Genomic DNA, 16,310 nt, shown 5'->3' with positions numbered 1-16,310 from the left:
TGAAGGCCTTTGTTTTCCGAAGGTTTCGCACTTAAATATCACATGATACATATTAAAACGTGGGGAGGCTACATTTTAGCCACCGACAACGTAGTTGTGTTAGCTTTTTCTCTTCCTCATTGACATGTTATCATAGAAAACCATCGGCATGCAGCGATGTGTAATTATTGGCATGTAATATAAAGGTTTTAGTGACAGAGTTGTGGCGATGACGTGGAGGTCGTGTGCTGCAATCTAGTGGATGTAGGCTGAGGAAAAGCAAATAAGGTGTACGTGGACAGAGGGTAGTGGGCCTGCGCAGCTGCACCACTGATAACAGGCAGATAACAGATGACTCTCGCACCTAACCTGCGATTCTTGGGAGGCCATGACTGTCAGTAGGCTTGTGCAAACATGTATTTGTGTGTGAGCATCTGGTCAGAGGTCAAGGTCAACTCCAGAAGAATCTAGAACAGTAGCACTATGTGCATATTTGGATTGGTAGCATTTCCTGAACGCTTCATGTATTAATCAGCATTCCTACATATGTGTGTGTGTTGCAGTGAAAGCTGGAGGTATGAGGATAGTGCAGAAGCACCAGCCAGCTGCGCCTGCTGCCGCCCCCGAACCACAACAGAAGGAGGAAGAGGAAGAGTATGTGAGCAGCAGGTAATGGACACACAACAACTAGAATGGGTTATGCCGCCTGTGTGCTGAGTGTATGATTTGTGATTGCGTAATCACACACTCCGACAGACACACACACACTGCAAGTTGAGCAATTTAGCTGCTTTCACTTTCCTGTAAGGCAGCTCTGTCAGCCATTGTGCAGCAGACTTGTTGTTGCCAGCTAATTTAGTAAACAACATAATTACTGCATAATTACAGCATTAACTTGAATTGCCAATTTCACCGTGTCTGTAATAAGAAGCAGCGGTTTGCATGTCGCACATCAGAACGGCTCCATTTCTTCTGAGGTCACTCCAGGCTGCCATACTGGAAATTGTTCCAGTTTGTGTTATGTTTCTACTGGTGCAGTATGTCTGCTTGATATTCCTGATGAGCAAGAAGCTAAAGGGTACAGGTGGTATATTCACACACCGTGTTATCAGTGTGTGTGTGTGTGTTAATGGGGGGTGATAAATGAGAACTGGCAAGGAACACTCAGCAAGTGAGCAGGGTTCAAGAGCCTCGCCAACTGTCAGGAAATCGCCAGTATCTTTGTAGGCTTGTAACATCACACACAGTTGTATGGTTCAAGTTGCTCTTTTCTGCAGCGTTTTCCTATTGAGAGCAAGAGCTGTATAAAGGCTGGCCACTGTGTCTTTTTTTGCTCTTCTTTGCAATCATAGAACATTTACATGACAAGTGGGGTCAACTAAGTAACACTCCTACTCTGGGGAGATGTACTTGAGACAGAGATGTGGATATATGATGTCACTGTACATTCTGAGAGACTAATGTGTGTGTGTGTGTGGGGGGGGGGGGCGCGACAGTTAACAATTACTTTCATCATCCCTTTATGGTTCATCGGGCTTCAAGGGTTCCTCCTTGATCCTAAATTTTCTTAATTAATATTTAATAAAACTAGCAGAAAATGCAGATTGCTTAAGGCCCAAGTGAAGATGATATTTTAAACTATCTAGTTTTGTCCAGCAAACAGCCCCGAGATATTCAGTTTGATACTGTACAGGACGGAGAGAAGTAAACATAAGTACGTACTACAACAAATTAGCAAGTGTACTACATTGACCTGAGGAAAAAAATAATCTCTGTGTTTCTAAATTAATGGAATAATTATCTCAGTAAATTAAAAAAAAAAATAAAGCCCTTTTTTTCCGAATTAATAAGCTTTCATGAAAACGAATCTGCACTCCTTCTGAAACGGGTACATCTTTGTTGAAAACCAGGTACTTTTTCTCTGTTTTTGTGAGTTCCATGAGCTCTCATTGTAGCCCATGGAAGCAAACACGTCTCTCCAGCTTTTTTAAGTCATCTTCGATTTTGTTTCTTGGTTAGGAACATTGAGAGACACTCATGCCTTTAAGCTATAGAGATTACATCGGTATTAGTTTGCTGACTTCACGCAGACCCCTTGGGACTTTGCTGTAGCTCAGACGGAAAAAACCATTGTGGTTAATTCAGAAAAAAAAAGAACTTTTTTTTTTGTTGTTTTTTGTAGTGCTTTTAATTAATTCAGAAAAGCAGAGATGGACTTTTTCAAACTGCTCTCATTAATTCAAAAAAAAAAACCTGGGGATTTGTTTTTTCAAGGTAAATGCAATCTGTTTCAATGAGTATTAAAAATAGTTTCAAAAAATATCCATTAATGAATATTTTCCATGAATAATGAATTAAATATTTAATTCAGTATTATATTTCCACTCTCAGGCTCGAGCCCCCCCCCCCCCCCCCCCCCACACACACACACACACACATACACTTTTTTTTTAGAATTATTTCCTCTTATTTGTCCCATTGCATTGCAGTCACAGAATTGGATGAAGTTCTTTGGCTTTGAAAGGGAATGCATTTTAACCACAGGAGTTTGTCTTTATTCATCTTGCTGTTGTTGTTAGAATGCAACTTCACTATCCTCGGATGTGTTTAAACTTACCTGTCAGCACAATAAATAAAAAAAAGAAGAGGAAGCTGCAGTAACTGCTCTCCAGTCAGTACCACTCACGCTCTGTATGTCCCCCTCTGTGTCACGCTGATGGACGTCTAGCAGGTGGCTACTGGGTAAATTTCGCTTTAGTGGCAGCCAGCGAAGCGTTGTAGTCAGGGGAACACCTGCCGTGACCAATCTAGTCGAGATGGACAGATGGGGCGAGGGGAGCGGGAAAGGTAGCCAGGATTATGTTGAGGAGGAGATAGGGAGGGTTCTGATGGAATTGGAGGCCAAAATACATGAGAAGGTAAATAAAAGAAGGGAGGTGGGATGGAGGAAAGAAAACTGTTGACCCGGCAACAGCTTCCTGTCAAATTCTCCTAAACATTCAGGTGAAGTCACCAGTGTTTCATGGGCTTAAAAACTGGGTGTTACAGTGAGTTCGAGAGGAATCACGACTGTTTCATACAGCGACTGGATGCTTTATGAACTGTAAGCTGCTTTGCAGGTGGAAAAATGACAATCAAGGTCATCTTCCGCCTTTCCTTCGAATTTTCAAGTGAGGTGGAGGAGTTTCAGAAGCTCGACCAAATCACTGCATGGAGGAGCTGCAGTGAAATGTGTAGCAAGCTGACAGTTCACCGTGGAAAAGTGAGAGAGAGAGAGAGAGAGAGAGAGAGAGAGAGCAGAGGGGAAGAAAGAAGAGAAAAGGAGGAGGAGGAGGGAAGGCAGGCTACAGGCATCAGTTGCTATGGCAACCCCCACCTCGCCCACGGCAACAAACTTTCTGCTCATGATGCGCAGGGAAATGGGTGGGGAAGCAACGGTGAGGTGTGGCTTTGCAGCTAATGACGGAGAAGAATACGCCTCACAAATGTGTAATTACATCTATGACTCTTTGAAATGTTAGTTGAAATTCTGCGTCTCATTCCCTCTCTTGAGGACACGTCTCTCCAGGATTCCACCTCGCAGCTCTCTACTGCCCCCCGCAGGCTTCCTAGCCACACATCTAACCACAGCAGATATCTATAGGTCTCTCTTCATCCCACAGAGACAAAAAAGAAGGATTTCAGTCGTATTTCTGACTGACTTCCTCCAGATGATGAAGACTCTTGCTGACCTCTCTTCTCCACATTTGTGGGACACGCCTCAGGCTCTTTCAAAACTCTTGTCATTTATCTGTAATCATTCCTCACGGTCGTCATTTTTGGCACGATCAGAGATGGATGACACGTGTGACTCCAACCAAATGTCGCATGCTGCCCTTTTGTCCAGCTGATGCAATTTACTTAAACAGATGAGTGCTGCCCTGCCCACTCGTCATGCCCTGCGGCCGAGGGACATGACGTCATGCCTGAAGTTAGACAAAGATCCGATCATCTCCTCTCAAATCCTAAGTTTCAAAGTATGTGGAGACGTTTAATGAGACACTCAGATCTGTCGATGTTGACGAGGGAACTTGATGTTTATTTATTTTAATTTATCACTTCTTTTCCCTTGCGGGGGGGTGGCGTGGCTCAGAGGTGGAGTGGCCGTCTAGCACACAAAGGGTCACTGGTTTGATCCTCACTTCCCCCAGTGTCCATGTCCAAGTGTCCTTGAGCAACATACTGAGCCCCTCATTGCTCCTGATGGCCCTGCAAGGGACTGGCGACCCGTCCAGGGTGAACCCCGCCTCTCACCCAATGTCAGCTGGATAGGCTCCACCCCCACCCCACCCCCCGCATGACCCATAACAGATAAGCAGTATAGAAAATGGATGGATGGATGCACTTCTTTTCTCTTTGAATTTTCCAATGGTTTTGTTGTTTATCCCGCCTTTTTTTTTTTAAGACACTGGTGTATAAGCCAGGGCTGGCCACGGTCGGTTCTCTGTGCCAAATTCAACTGGTAAATGTTGGCCATTGGCCGTAACAGTTGTAAAAATATTGGCCAAAAAAACCCGCAATATCATGCATTTCTAAGAGCTATGCCAGAAAATATATAATCTATTAAAACTGCTATTTTATTTATATGATTATATTCATATATTTATGTAACAAATAAAAAAAATGTTAAAATTATTCGGTAAATCACTGTTTGTTTTCTTTTGTGTCGTAAAAGTGCTCTGAGTAATCATTTTTTCATTCCCAAGGCGTTGTCCCAACACTGTGTCTTTTGGATTGTGGCCCACCGATGAGTTTTTCTTTAGTTTCAGTTTATTTATTTGATTTGTATTTTATAATGAGACTTCCAGAACAGCAATATTCTTAAGGGAGGAAGTTAAACTGAAGCTCCAACATGTATGGAGGTAGATTTGGGGGGTGGGGGGGGTATATATACATAAGGTTATGATTCATTGTTTCAAATTATTTCTCTGTACACATTCTTATACTGGCTCCAGTTTCAATGAAAATATTTTGAGAGTTAAAACAAGATGTGTCATTTTTTTCAGCTGACGCGTCGGAGCCGCGGGCGAGTTTCGAACATGCTTCACTTTCAGAGTCAGTATTTTAGGATTTGTCCTCAGAATGAAGGCAGACACTCAATAGAATAGAGACGTGTGACAAAGCAGCGTGAGGTGGATGCCAACCCACGCTGTGCATATCCTACTGAGCGCCCCCACCACCACCACCACCACCGCCACCGCCACCACCAAAAAAAACCCCCGCTGCGTCCCAACTCTTGGCTTCAATTGAACTATAGTAGCTGCAGCTCCGGCAATCACAGAAAGAAGAGAAATATTCTTCTATAGGAAATTAGTTAGCACACTTCACAAGTAAAGTGTGATAAGATATGGTGTTATTAGAGGGAAGGAGAATAATCATGAGTCGTTAATTTCACGTCGAGGTGTAATTCCTCTCATTAAGGTGATAATCAGTAACTGCCTGAATGCTGATCGCTGAGATTAAACCAACATTGGCCAGATGTGTTGAGAATCTCTTGTAGCCGGTATTAAAAAGTTACATCATCCAGTATTTTTTTCTCGCACATTTTTCAAATGTAATAGAATGTGACTGGTGAGGGTTCTACATGGAACGTTCCATTCAGCCTGGGAAGCTAGAAGTTCGACACGCTGAAGTCTTTGAGTGGAGTTTTGAAGGTGGTTAATACAACTGTACTCTTTGCCGAGGGGGGGGGGGGGGTGGATGCCGTAAAATTAGACGGCGCTCGTTTGTCATGTCAAGGTCGATCTGCATTCCTCCTCCTCATCTTTTTCTCCATCCCTTTCTTTATGTCTGAGTGAGCGCCTGCCTCCCTCCCTCCCTCTTCCTCTGACAGTCTATTATTATATAGGTATTACCTCTCCTCACGTCCCCGCTGCCCTCTCACCACCCTCCTCCGTTCCGTTTACCCCCCTCATTCGTCTTTTTCTCCTTCTTCCTGACTCCTTTCCTTTCTTGTCCTCCTCCTCAATTACTGTTTTCCTTCCATCCATACCTCACCCCCCCCCACCCCCGCTCCATGATCCCTTACTCCTCCATCCAGAAGCTGTGAGCCCCAGTGTTTGGCCACGATGAATGTGAGCTATTTAAGCTGCTGGCAGGTCCATCCGGTGTGTGTGTGTGTGTGTGTGTGTGTGTGTGTGTGTGTGTGTGTGTGTGTGTGTGTGTTTGTGTGTGTGTTCAGAGAACATGGGATCTTTGTATTTTGGCACCATGTCACATTTATAGCTTTTGATGTTTGTCTTTGTGAACGTAGCCACGGTATAATTTATAACTTTTTTAGTACCCTGTGATTATATTACACACACACACACACACACACACACACACACACACACACACACACACACACACACACAGAGTAAAATGCTAACTGTGCTAACTGTTTGGTATTTTATTAGACAGTATTTTGTCCTGTTTTCCATCGTTTCTTCTTCTCTCTTTCAGTCCACCCAAGGCCCCTGTGGTTGTGTCTGGAGTGGTTACAAAGGTAAAACACACACACTCACACACGCTCCATACAGACCACCAGTCATGTCAAGATAAGCATGATATCTGGGACATGAGCTCTACAGGGAGCAATAGAGGCTCAGTAGATAGAGACGATGGAAAAAAGGCAAAGCGAGAGCAGGAGGAAAATGAGAGATACAAATGTGTAGAGAAACGTTCAGGAACTTGAACAGTTCATACGTCATTCATCACTTATCAGATGTCTGAATTAACAGTAGAATGTGAGTCCCTTCCACAAATTCTGCTTTGAAGTCATATGCCTCCGCCATGTGTGCCTTACTGTAGTTAAAGTACTAAGAAGTTTGATTTGGCTTCAAAAGTTTTTCTCGTCAGTATCATTCCACCAATGATTGTATTTAGATTATATAAGCTCAGAAGGTCATCAAAACCAAACGTCCGAGAGCACCGCAGTTCATAGCAATATAATACCCCAAATCCCTCAAGGCACTCCATACTGCCTTAAAAAGAATGTTACAACATGAATTTTGAAAAAAACTGATTTAAGAGGCCTAATTCATACATGGGTCGTTTTCTCCCGACTCTGATTCCTCCCCAAAATAAAGTTGATAAAGAGAGGAAATAATGCGACTTCCAGAATGAAACTTTGTCTGTAACAACCAAGATTGATACTGTATATTTCACCAGAATGACTGTTGTGTGTGATGTTTATTCTGCTGCACAGACTTAAGTAGACAGCTTGGACAGCAACCACGCAGCAAAAATTGAATTTTCACAGAGTTAATATCCCCAAATCAATGCAGACATGGATCTCTTTATGTGGTAGAGGTATTGTTGTAAACTTGTCTTGTGTGTGTGTGTGTGTGTGTGTGTGTGTGTGTGTGTGTGTGTGTGTGTGTGTGTGTATCAAAGTGTCCTTAACTCCCCCAGGTGGCGCGGTTGGATGAGTGCGTATGGGGGGAGGGGGGTTGAATTAAATCAAATCTTGTCTAAACTTTAAAGGAAAAGGAATTACAGGTAGTTAAAGTAATAAAAGTGTTCCTTCTTCGTGTCCAGAGGTGGTTTTGTGGAACAGTCATCTTAACATGTCGTCCTTTGGGATACAATAATTTGTAAGGGGGAAAAAAACAAGTTTCGTTTAAAAAAAAAAAAAAAAAAAAAAAAAGCTTGATTCATGGAAAGAAATTAAATTACTGTATGCCCTCTAGAATTTGTTAAAAAAAAAGAAATATCTTTTTTTTAAATGCAAGTTTGCAACATTGCTGAATGACTTTATCTCCTTCAGCCATATGGAGGTAGGAGGATTCTCATTCTTTCAATTTCTTCCTTTTCAACATTTTCACACAATTAAAGACAAATTAGATTAAAAGAAAACGGAACCCCATATTACATTACGCATTATCCGCCCGTGAAGATGCCTTGCCAGTCACCACGAGTCTGTCTCACACCGCACGGAAGTCACACCGTTAATTCAGCTCTGCCTCGGTGAGACAGAGATAGACAAGCAAGAAGCTTCGAGCTTTAGAAGAGAGGAGAGGGGTAATTGGAGGTCAAATGCATCCATATTCCACACGGTTAGTGAGGGAATGGGCTATAAATGAAAGAAATACAGTTTTTGGGTATTTTTCGCCCACCTACACACACACACACACACACAAGCAGGAAAGGTAGTGCATTGCTCCAGATACAGTACAACACATACAAGGCGGATTAGGGTCACGTAAGGATGGTTGGGTTCAGTTCGAGGCTCAGATACAGGGGTGATGAAATTGAGTGTTGAGTAACTAGGCTATATGACATAATTATTGTGGACATGCTAAGGAGCTATAAAGGGATCATACGTGTGATATTTACATTGCAATGGGATGTTGCCACATATGACGTGGCAACATCGGGATCAATGATAAGACTGAAATAAAACCAGAGTAGCAACTACTTCAACAAATACTGGTCTCCAGCATGCTGTGTGGTACAGTGTGTAAACCCGCTTTTTCCCACCCAGACACGTGCGTGTGAGTGAAGGAGGTGGCAAGATAGCAAGAGAAGAGGAACAGGTTAAAAAAAGGAAACAACAGGAATGTAAAGATAAAGAAAAGAGGAGGCAGGAATCCAATCATGGTCGGGACAAGTCTGATTCTGCATTTCTCTCTGAATTATCAAACTCCTGCTGTAATCCGGTTTAGATGTGAGGCTGTTTATGGGCATTTTTCTTCGAATAGAAGATTGAGTTGCAGAGTAGATGAGCGTGGGGGGGGGGGGGGGTTGAGGGGGGTTTCTCTATACTGTGGCTTCATGCAGTTCACACACTTTAGTGTGAGAATGTAATATTGGGGGCTTAAAGTGCATATATGAGAAAGAAAGAGAAGAAGGAACACATCCGTCCTTTTGGAAATACACCTATTGTCCATCCTTCCCAGAGCCAGACTAGAAGATGGTTACCCTTCTCTCCTTGCCACAGCAGGGAACTCAGAAACCAGACCAGCTAACCATTAATTAGCTCAGCACAATGAATAGTAGTTGGTGGGAAGTATTGGCATACCTCCATCAAGTCACCTAATAGCTCAGGTTCAGGTTTGTCCAGAAAGAATCATCCTCATCGTCTCTTACAGTGTCAGCCATGATTAATAGAGTCAGCAGACATTTTGGTCCCAGCGACGCTCTAAGGTGTTGTGTCATATCACTGCTCCTGGTTTGGAATATGTTTTTGATTCTAACATATGACGGCGTGTCATTTTAGAGAGTGTATTTGATAGCTTTTGGTGGAGGTATGCTAACACTTCTCATCCACTACGTTAATCCACTCCATTATGCTAAGCTAACTAACAGTCAGACAGTCTCTGAGGGTCTCAGCTCCCGAATACACCACAGAGGAGAGTAGGAGATCTTGTCTGGCTCTGGGGAGTACAGCAAATGCACACATTGTGTATCGGGTGAGCCAAAGTTTTCAGAAATATGAGATTGAAGTGGTTTGTGTTGTCCATCAGACAACCTCATCGGGAATTGAATTTTGACCATCTGAGTTCTTCAAGTCCTCTTGACTGACTGTGTTCCCTTCAGGGTGATAAGGACTTCACCCCTGCAGCTGCCCAGGTGGCCCACCAGAAGCCCCAGCCATGCATCCCCAAGCTGCCCCCTGCCCAGCACATCAACCAACACATCCATCAGCCTCGCAAGTGAGCTGGGCAGCTCGCTCCCAACGGCTACGCTCACTCCACCAGCCGACCTTCCCTATTGTACACATTAGATGATGTTTCCCCACCAGGCACAGATCTAGAAATAATCCAAGTCTTTTGCCTGTCGCATTACATACCCAAGGAATGTGTCATCAAACCTTAATTCCAGTATGGCCACACTAGAAGTCTTTAAACCTGTCCTGCATTGGTGCTGCACTGTAAGATCTGCACTTCTGGGTCCTGTCCTTAAGAGGGATTGTTTTGACAGTTTTAAGGTATGGTAGATGGGTGAAGGGTCTTCTAAAATGGGCTATCATTTTATAAGACTTATAAATAGCAGATAAACCGATCTGAGTCTGTTGGGAGAACTGCGTAACTAGCCAGTCCCAGTCCAATCACTCAGGCCTCCAAAACCAACCGTTTGCCTCGGAGTGACGAGCCTGAACCCTCCCACCAAAAGAACCAAATCAAGAGGACATCAGTTTTACATGATCACCACGAACCAAAAAGAACCTTTTAGTTCCTTCATAGGAAAGAGCCTTTAGATGTGAGATGGTCGCTGAGATTGTTGCCAAATTGCACCGGTACAGGGTGGACCAGAGGGCATCACACTTACTTGACAGCATTAACCAATAGTGAATCCAAATGCTGAGGTTAACAGCAACTTTAACAAGCATTCCATTCGTCTCTAATAAGCCCACAAACACCTGTGTCATAATTGAAGCACTCATTTAGCTGCTTTACGCATCGCTCTCGTGTCTTCATGCTTCAAGAAGTTTACAGCAAAAGCTAATGAATACACCTTTTGGGCAAAAACGAATTGCGTTTAAACTGTTTTTCCTACCTTGTTGGAGCTGCTGTGTCACCCCTCCTGCAAACTTAACAAAAGTTTTATGCAAATTTAACCTCCATCACAGTAAAAAAAAAAAAAAAAAAAAAAATCTTCCAGCAGTGCCTTTTGACATCCTGCTAAATATCATCTTTTTAGATTTCACTTGCAAACCGAGCCAAGTTTCATTTGACTCGCATATATTTGCAGGGATATTTTATCTGATACACATCAAAATGAACAGCAAGGCAGGGTGCTTTGTTCTGGCATTCACTTTCAGACCAAAAGGCAGTAATGCACTTAATAAGTCTTGCTGCAAACAAGGAGAAGCAACAGAGTTCCGCATTCCACTGAAATGTCAGGAGTCTCTGTTCTTGTGCTGAGAAAGTGCAGTGCATACATTATTCACCACTCGCCCAGGTATCAGCAGCTCATTGCATATCACACGATGATATCCAAAATCTAGACTGGCTGGCAATTCTACATATCAACACACACACAGACGCACCACCAATCCCCTTACACTCAAGTGTCATTTGTTGCAACACTAATGTTCAGGTTTCCAGGAAAGAGAGAAATTTATCTTGCCAAGAAGGAAGTATTTCCTGTGTTAATTTAAGTTGAAAAGAGTTTTATTTTTGTTTCTTTTTCTCAATTTCTTTGTTAAATTGTTCAAATTGTACAAATATATAGTCGTTGAGTGGATTTTGAGGTGTGGACTCTGAGGTATTAGGTGTGGTTGTCAGTGAATAAAGATATAGACTATCTTGAAATAGCATCTTGTCTTTTATTTGAATGATCTGGATGAAAACAGTGGTTTGATATTCTTTTTTTATATTTTGGAAGTTGCAAATATCTTGACTCACTCTACTTAATGAATTGTCTTGTACCTCAGTATTTTAGCATCCCCTGGCAATTTAGCACAGAGGGATGGGGGCTCAGGTGGTGTTTTGAAATGAAACGTCTCTCCAAGCGCTTTCTGTTTTTTCCTCACTTCCCTAAATACACTGTGTGTGTGTGTGCGTGTGTGTCTCTGTGTGTTTCAAGTCTACGCTCATGTAATCCATCTTTACACAAGCATCTGCGACCAGGTGCACTCTAGCCCAATAAACCGTCAGCCGGAGTGGTCTTCGTTGGTATGAGCCGCTTTCAACTCCCAATTAAAGCAGACGCAATCTGCTCAGCTGTGGATGGGTTTCTATATCGTTTTCTCATTGTAGACGAGCTCTCACAAAAAGGATCATAAGCATCTTATTCCTCTGCTCAGGAACCTCTTGCATATGAATGGATTCCATACTGAAGAAGGCTCAAATGTATTCTGAAATCTAAGAATTTTAATAAATGCTGTCTGTCAGGCACTGCAAAAAATGCTTTGAATGAAGAAACCTATTTATTATACTATAAATACTTAAATTTCATGTATATACATAGAGAGAGAGAGAGAGAGAGAGAGAGAGATCTATATAGATTTACCAGTGAGAATCAGAGCCATTGTCGTCCTGGACAGTGGCCCTTTTTGTGTGTGTGTGTGTGTGTGTGTGTGTGTGTGTTTGGGAGAGAGAGAGGGGAGAGAGAGACTTGAAACGGCACAGTAGAAGATCTGCACTTCTTGCTGTGTTGGTGCAATTAATGGAGTTAGTGGAGGCACTGAGGGGCCCAGTGGTTGATTCAGTACAGGTGTCAACTGTAGAGGCTGTGTGCTCCTGGACCCAAATGAAGACAACGTGGTGGCAGTGATAAATGGGTTCATTATGATAGAAAAATGGCAAGATGAAGTGGTGTGGGCAGATGAGGGGACAACAGAATTGTTGACAACATTTTGTATCTGCATTACTTCAGTAGCTTTTCCGTTATCAATCTCGTCACAGCTTGATATTAGTGACTAGCAAGCATCCAGTAACCGTGAGTTTTAAGGCAGATTGTTAGAGCAAAGTATTGTTTTAATGTTATTTATATCTTGTTCATAATTCATTTTTAATTTCAATATTTTTGAGAATGATATTTAACTTTACAAAAAAAAAAAAAATTGTACGAGTATTGAAAGCATTTTCGGCCCACTGGATGGCACTCACGGCCAACCCGTTGACCACAGCCCACTGGTTGAGAAACTCTACCCCAATTGACTTCCTTGCTTTGTGCTCATGTTCTATCGAATCTGGCTGCTTTTTGGAACCAGTTGATTCGCCTCATTAAGTTAAACACAAAAAAAAAAAAAAAAAATTTGGAATATGCACCATAAAAACCAGTCAAGGTTGCGTTGAAGGCGGCTCTCATGCGGAGGCCTTTTGTTCCATTAGCCCTGAGTATACAATACCACCTGTTCACCACGTTGTCCTCAGGAACATTCAAACTGCCTTCAGCTGGAGTCGACTGGTCGCTCCTGAGTCACTCGAATGCCACGGTTTACTCAGTCAACAGGTCACATTGGGAGGAGAAGGTATGTTACTCACTCGTGTCAGGACCTCTTGTGTTTGTTCACGGTCACTTTGATAAAGCAGATGGGCTAAAATGACCATGTTACAGTGACATATTTCCTCCAACGCCGTTGCCAGTTGTTTCATGGTATTATGCTACAGAGGCGGTGCTCCGACTGCACATGCAGAGAGATTTTAATGCGGAACTCGGTTTCTTTTTTTGTCCCTTTTGAAAAATCTCAAAGCTGAAGTACAAAACAAAGTAGATGTTACCTCATTGCCCGGGAGAAGCGCTGCTCTCTGAAAAGTTGTTCCCTTTTTTTCACGGCGAGGGCAACTTCCAGTTGAAGTTCAGTTTTAGTTCAGAAATCCTGGATGGTTCTGATGGGGGTTTAATTGTGAGACACATGATTTATTCATACAGAAATGGAATTAATTTAGAAAGACCTATTTAATTTTTCTTTGACTACATGACAGAATCATTTCAAAGAACATAATTTCAAAAGGGAAATTTAAGTGATGCCTTCTTTTTATTCTGATTAAATCTTAATGATAAAAAAGTGATGACTTAATTGAGACCAAACAGTTGTCATAATAATAGAAAGTATATTTGCATGTATTTTGTATGGATAATGCCAGAAATGAGTGCAACTAAATTTGTGTAGAGAAATAAATCATTTCAGTGCTGCTATTTCACATTATTGTTCTTATTATTATTATCAGGGTTAATACACATTTTTACTCGTAATCTTCCATGACTTGCCATCATCTTTAAACTGGAATTTCAAGGCTGACCTTCTCTGAAACATGTTTACATATAAATGAAATAAGCAGAAAAAAATTAGTCAAAATTTATCAGTGCAACTCTATTAAATTTTGTGTTAAGTTAATATGCTTGTTACTTATCTTATTTATTGCCAATCTCATGGTTTGATACAACATAAACCTCTATAATTAGTAGTTAGTCACCCCCAGATCATTTGTGACCCATTGCCCAGGCACATATAAACAAATATGCAGGTCTTTCCTTTTTTTAATAAGTCTTCCAGAGAAGTACAATTTTAAAATTCCATGACTTTTGCAGTGTTTTTCATGCACATATGAAGGCTGGATTATTATGAGTAGTGGTCTTGTCATATTTCTCATGTATTTAATTGCAAATATAAATTAAATGTATATTATTAACCCATCCATCCACTTTCTTCCGCTTATCCTGTTAAGGGTAGTGGGGGGGCTGGAGCCTATCCCAGCAGCCTTCAGGTGAGAGGCCGGGTTCACCCTGGACAGGTCACCAGTCCATCACAGGACCAACACATAGAGACAGACAACCATTCACACTCACAGTCACACCTACAGTCAATTTAGAGTATCAATCAGCCTCGTCCCCTCTTGATGTCTTTGGACTGTGGGAGGAAGCTGGAGTACCAGAGAGAACCCACACAGGAACAGGGAGAACATGGAGACTCACACAGAAAGATCCTGTGATGGAGCCGGGGCTCAAACCTTGAACCTTCTTGCTGTGAGGCGACAGCGCTGACCACTGCACCACCGTGCCTCCCATATTATTAATGTCTCATCAGCAAAACCATGATTCATGAGGCCAGTCATGTAGAAATAATGATACATTTTCAGCAGATATTGCTGCTAGTTACATTAAGAGGATGTATTTGGCATGTTGAGGTTACGCAACGTTCCCTTTTAATAGTTCCATGGCTGTGATAGTAAAACTGTATTTCTAGCACACAAACTCATTCCAAATGTACGGAATCACCTTGAATTCATGTACTATTCCACGCCCAACCAGCAGAGGGCCTCGGGGGAGGATTCCACCCAAGCCCACATCTTTTGACAGAGAAATTGCTGATCTAGAATCAGGTCATCCTGCCTAAAGCCAGCCTGCAGCATCACATGATGACATAATCACTACCATAGTATCCGTAGCCGGAGCCCTCGGTATTTAGTCATGTCTGTACTTCTAAGAGGGATTTAGGTTGTGGTGGAGGGAGGATGGTGAGCGGAAGGGAATTGCTGAGCAAGGCAGTAGCATTTCATAATCTCAGGTTACAATCTAAGCCAGCAGCTGTTTCAGCTACAATGATGACCTCAATATTATCTGATGCATTCGGGGCTAATAGGTTTGCTTCACTTCTGCACACACGGTGCGCTCGTGCAACTGGTAACTCCAAAATCATCAGTTCATTGTGCACAAATAAAGAATTCATTCAATTCTCATTCCACTGAAATGGTGGAGAAAAAGCAAAGTTGGATGTGACACAGCTCTGCCAATCATTTTGGCTAAAACATCTCCTTATATTAATGTTAAATATGTTAATCCTCTAATCATGTAGGGTTTGTTAAAAACATTTCTAGACTTTGAATACATAAGCAACTTCCTCAGAGCGGCGTCAAAGCGTTCTGAAGTCAATTAATTGTATGTGAAGGAATGATTTGGCTACACGGTACCCCCGTGACCCTTTAGCAACTCATCACCATGTTTATTAGACACACTCTTGGATGACACTTAAGCTGAAATCGCCGAGAGGAGTTAGGACCGTGAAATTGTGCTCTCAAAAATCCAGACAATGTTTTATCAGCACTTTCCCTGTCGCTCTGAGTGGTTAAACTCACAGCTGTTTTTCACTGTTTTATTCTCCATTTTAGTGTTGAAACAGGGAGATGACCTCTCGTTCTTTTATCAGGGCTCCTTAAATCAGAGGGTCAGTGTCCTTAGTGCTTAGAAAAAAGAGGAAAAGAAAAACCCGTAACCTGTCAAGTACTTGCAAATAGGTGTTTTGAACTCTCAAAGACTGGCTGCATTACTTCTTTATGGCTCCAGAATGCAGAAAGAGCCTGGCACATTTATTTAGCTTGAAGCTAATTGGAACCAATGGCCATCGACTACGCGGGAGGATGAAAAACATCAAAGAATGTCAGTTTACAAACTGTGTCGTAAGTGCATGTGTTCATTAGCAAATGTTAAAGTGAGACTTCTCTCAAAAAAATGTATCGAACTCACAAAGACTCCTGCACGACTTCTTTATGATTCCAGAATGCAAAAAAACCCCAATCAGGTATGTTAAGCATGAAGCTAATGATGGCTGACAGCTAACAACAGGAAAACTGCTCAAAAACAACCTTTCACAAACTCTCAGGCGCATTGCGCAATAAAATCAGGGTGTATGCTCAATAATTCACCAACATCATACCTCCTGTGCAGACCCACCATGAACAAGCATGGATGAGCGAGTTGATTCAACTGAATGCATCGTGGTCATGTTCTTTGTAGCTGGTGGTTATGGAGCGTCATTCGCTTCAAGCTAAATACACGCAGCGGCTCTCAGCAACAATTTCTGCTGCAGTCACTATGAGAAGCTATAGCAGTGTTAGCTTTGCAAGTGTTTTACTTTGTTG

At 42.2% G+C, this 16,310-nt stretch overlaps 1 protein-coding gene across 1 annotated transcript in view; it reads left to right on the top strand.

Annotated features, from left to right (window-relative positions):
• The window catches only part of dap (death-associated protein), a 10,968-nt gene extending 256 nt beyond the window's left edge, over positions 1–10,712 (top strand). Inside the window, exons 2-4 of the mRNA XM_086191903.1 lie at positions 543–648; positions 6,463–6,505; positions 9,541–10,712. Coding sequence (XP_086048029.1) covers positions 543–648; positions 6,463–6,505; positions 9,541–9,660 — 269 coding nt within the window. The 3' untranslated portion in view covers positions 9,661–10,712. The remainder of the gene's footprint in view (positions 1–542; positions 649–6,462; positions 6,506–9,540) is intronic.
• The last annotated feature ends 5,598 nt before the right edge of the window (positions 10,713–16,310 follow it).

This window comes from Aulostomus chinensis, chromosome 21 (genome assembly GCF_037954235.1).
Source record: "Aulostomus chinensis isolate RoL2024-O1b breed Wild chromosome 21, RoL_Achi_v1.0, whole genome shotgun sequence".
Classification (NCBI taxonomy): Eukaryota; Metazoa; Chordata; class Actinopteri; order Syngnathiformes; family Aulostomidae; genus Aulostomus; species Aulostomus chinensis.
The sequence above is the reverse complement of the archived record's forward strand: the minus strand, read 5'-3'. Positions and strand labels throughout refer to the sequence as shown.